This window comes from Fulmarus glacialis, unplaced genomic scaffold (genome assembly GCF_000690835.1).
Source record: "Fulmarus glacialis isolate BGI_N327 unplaced genomic scaffold, ASM69083v1 scaffold35720, whole genome shotgun sequence".
Taxonomy (NCBI): Eukaryota; Metazoa; Chordata; class Aves; order Procellariiformes; family Procellariidae; genus Fulmarus; species Fulmarus glacialis.
This window is the reverse complement of record NW_009186413.1, coordinates 8326-8727: the sequence shown is the minus strand read 5'-3', so window position 1 is coordinate 8727 and position 402 is coordinate 8326. Positions and strand designations below refer to the sequence as shown.

Genomic DNA, 402 nt, shown 5'->3' with positions numbered 1-402 from the left:
TCTTTTTCTGACCGCAGAGGGCTTGGGTTCTGCACCGGAGATTGCCATGTATCCCAGGATTAAAAACCTCGCATTTTACGCCTTTTCAATCACGCTGCTGGCGTGGGTTTTTTACATGAAGAAAGAGGCAAAGTTGGCAGCGTCGCCAGCAGACCAGAAAGTGGATGTAGCGAATCACAGACCCAAGTCTTTGGTTCCGGACAATGCTGAACCCAGCAAGTGTTTGCCAAACTTGACCCTTGCCAATTCTTCTCTCGCCCTCCCGGAGCTTCACCGCGTCTTCTTAACGTACAAGCACTGCCGGAACTTCTCGGTTCTGCTGAAGCCTTCCAGGTGTAGCAAAGAGACGTTCCTCTTGCTGGCAATCAAGTCTTCCCCGATCAACATAGACCGGCGGGGGGG

General features: G+C 52.2%; 1 protein-coding gene across 1 annotated transcript in view; it reads left to right on the top strand.

Moving 5' to 3' along the window:
• The first annotated feature begins 46 nt into the window (after positions 1–46).
• Positions 47–402, top strand: part of B3GNT4 (UDP-GlcNAc:betaGal beta-1,3-N-acetylglucosaminyltransferase 4) — a 1156-nt gene continuing 800 nt past the window's right edge. The window contains exon 1 of the mRNA XM_009587778.1: positions 47–385. Within this exon, the coding sequence (XP_009586073.1) occupies positions 47–385 (339 nt within the window). The remainder of the gene's footprint in view (positions 386–402) is intronic.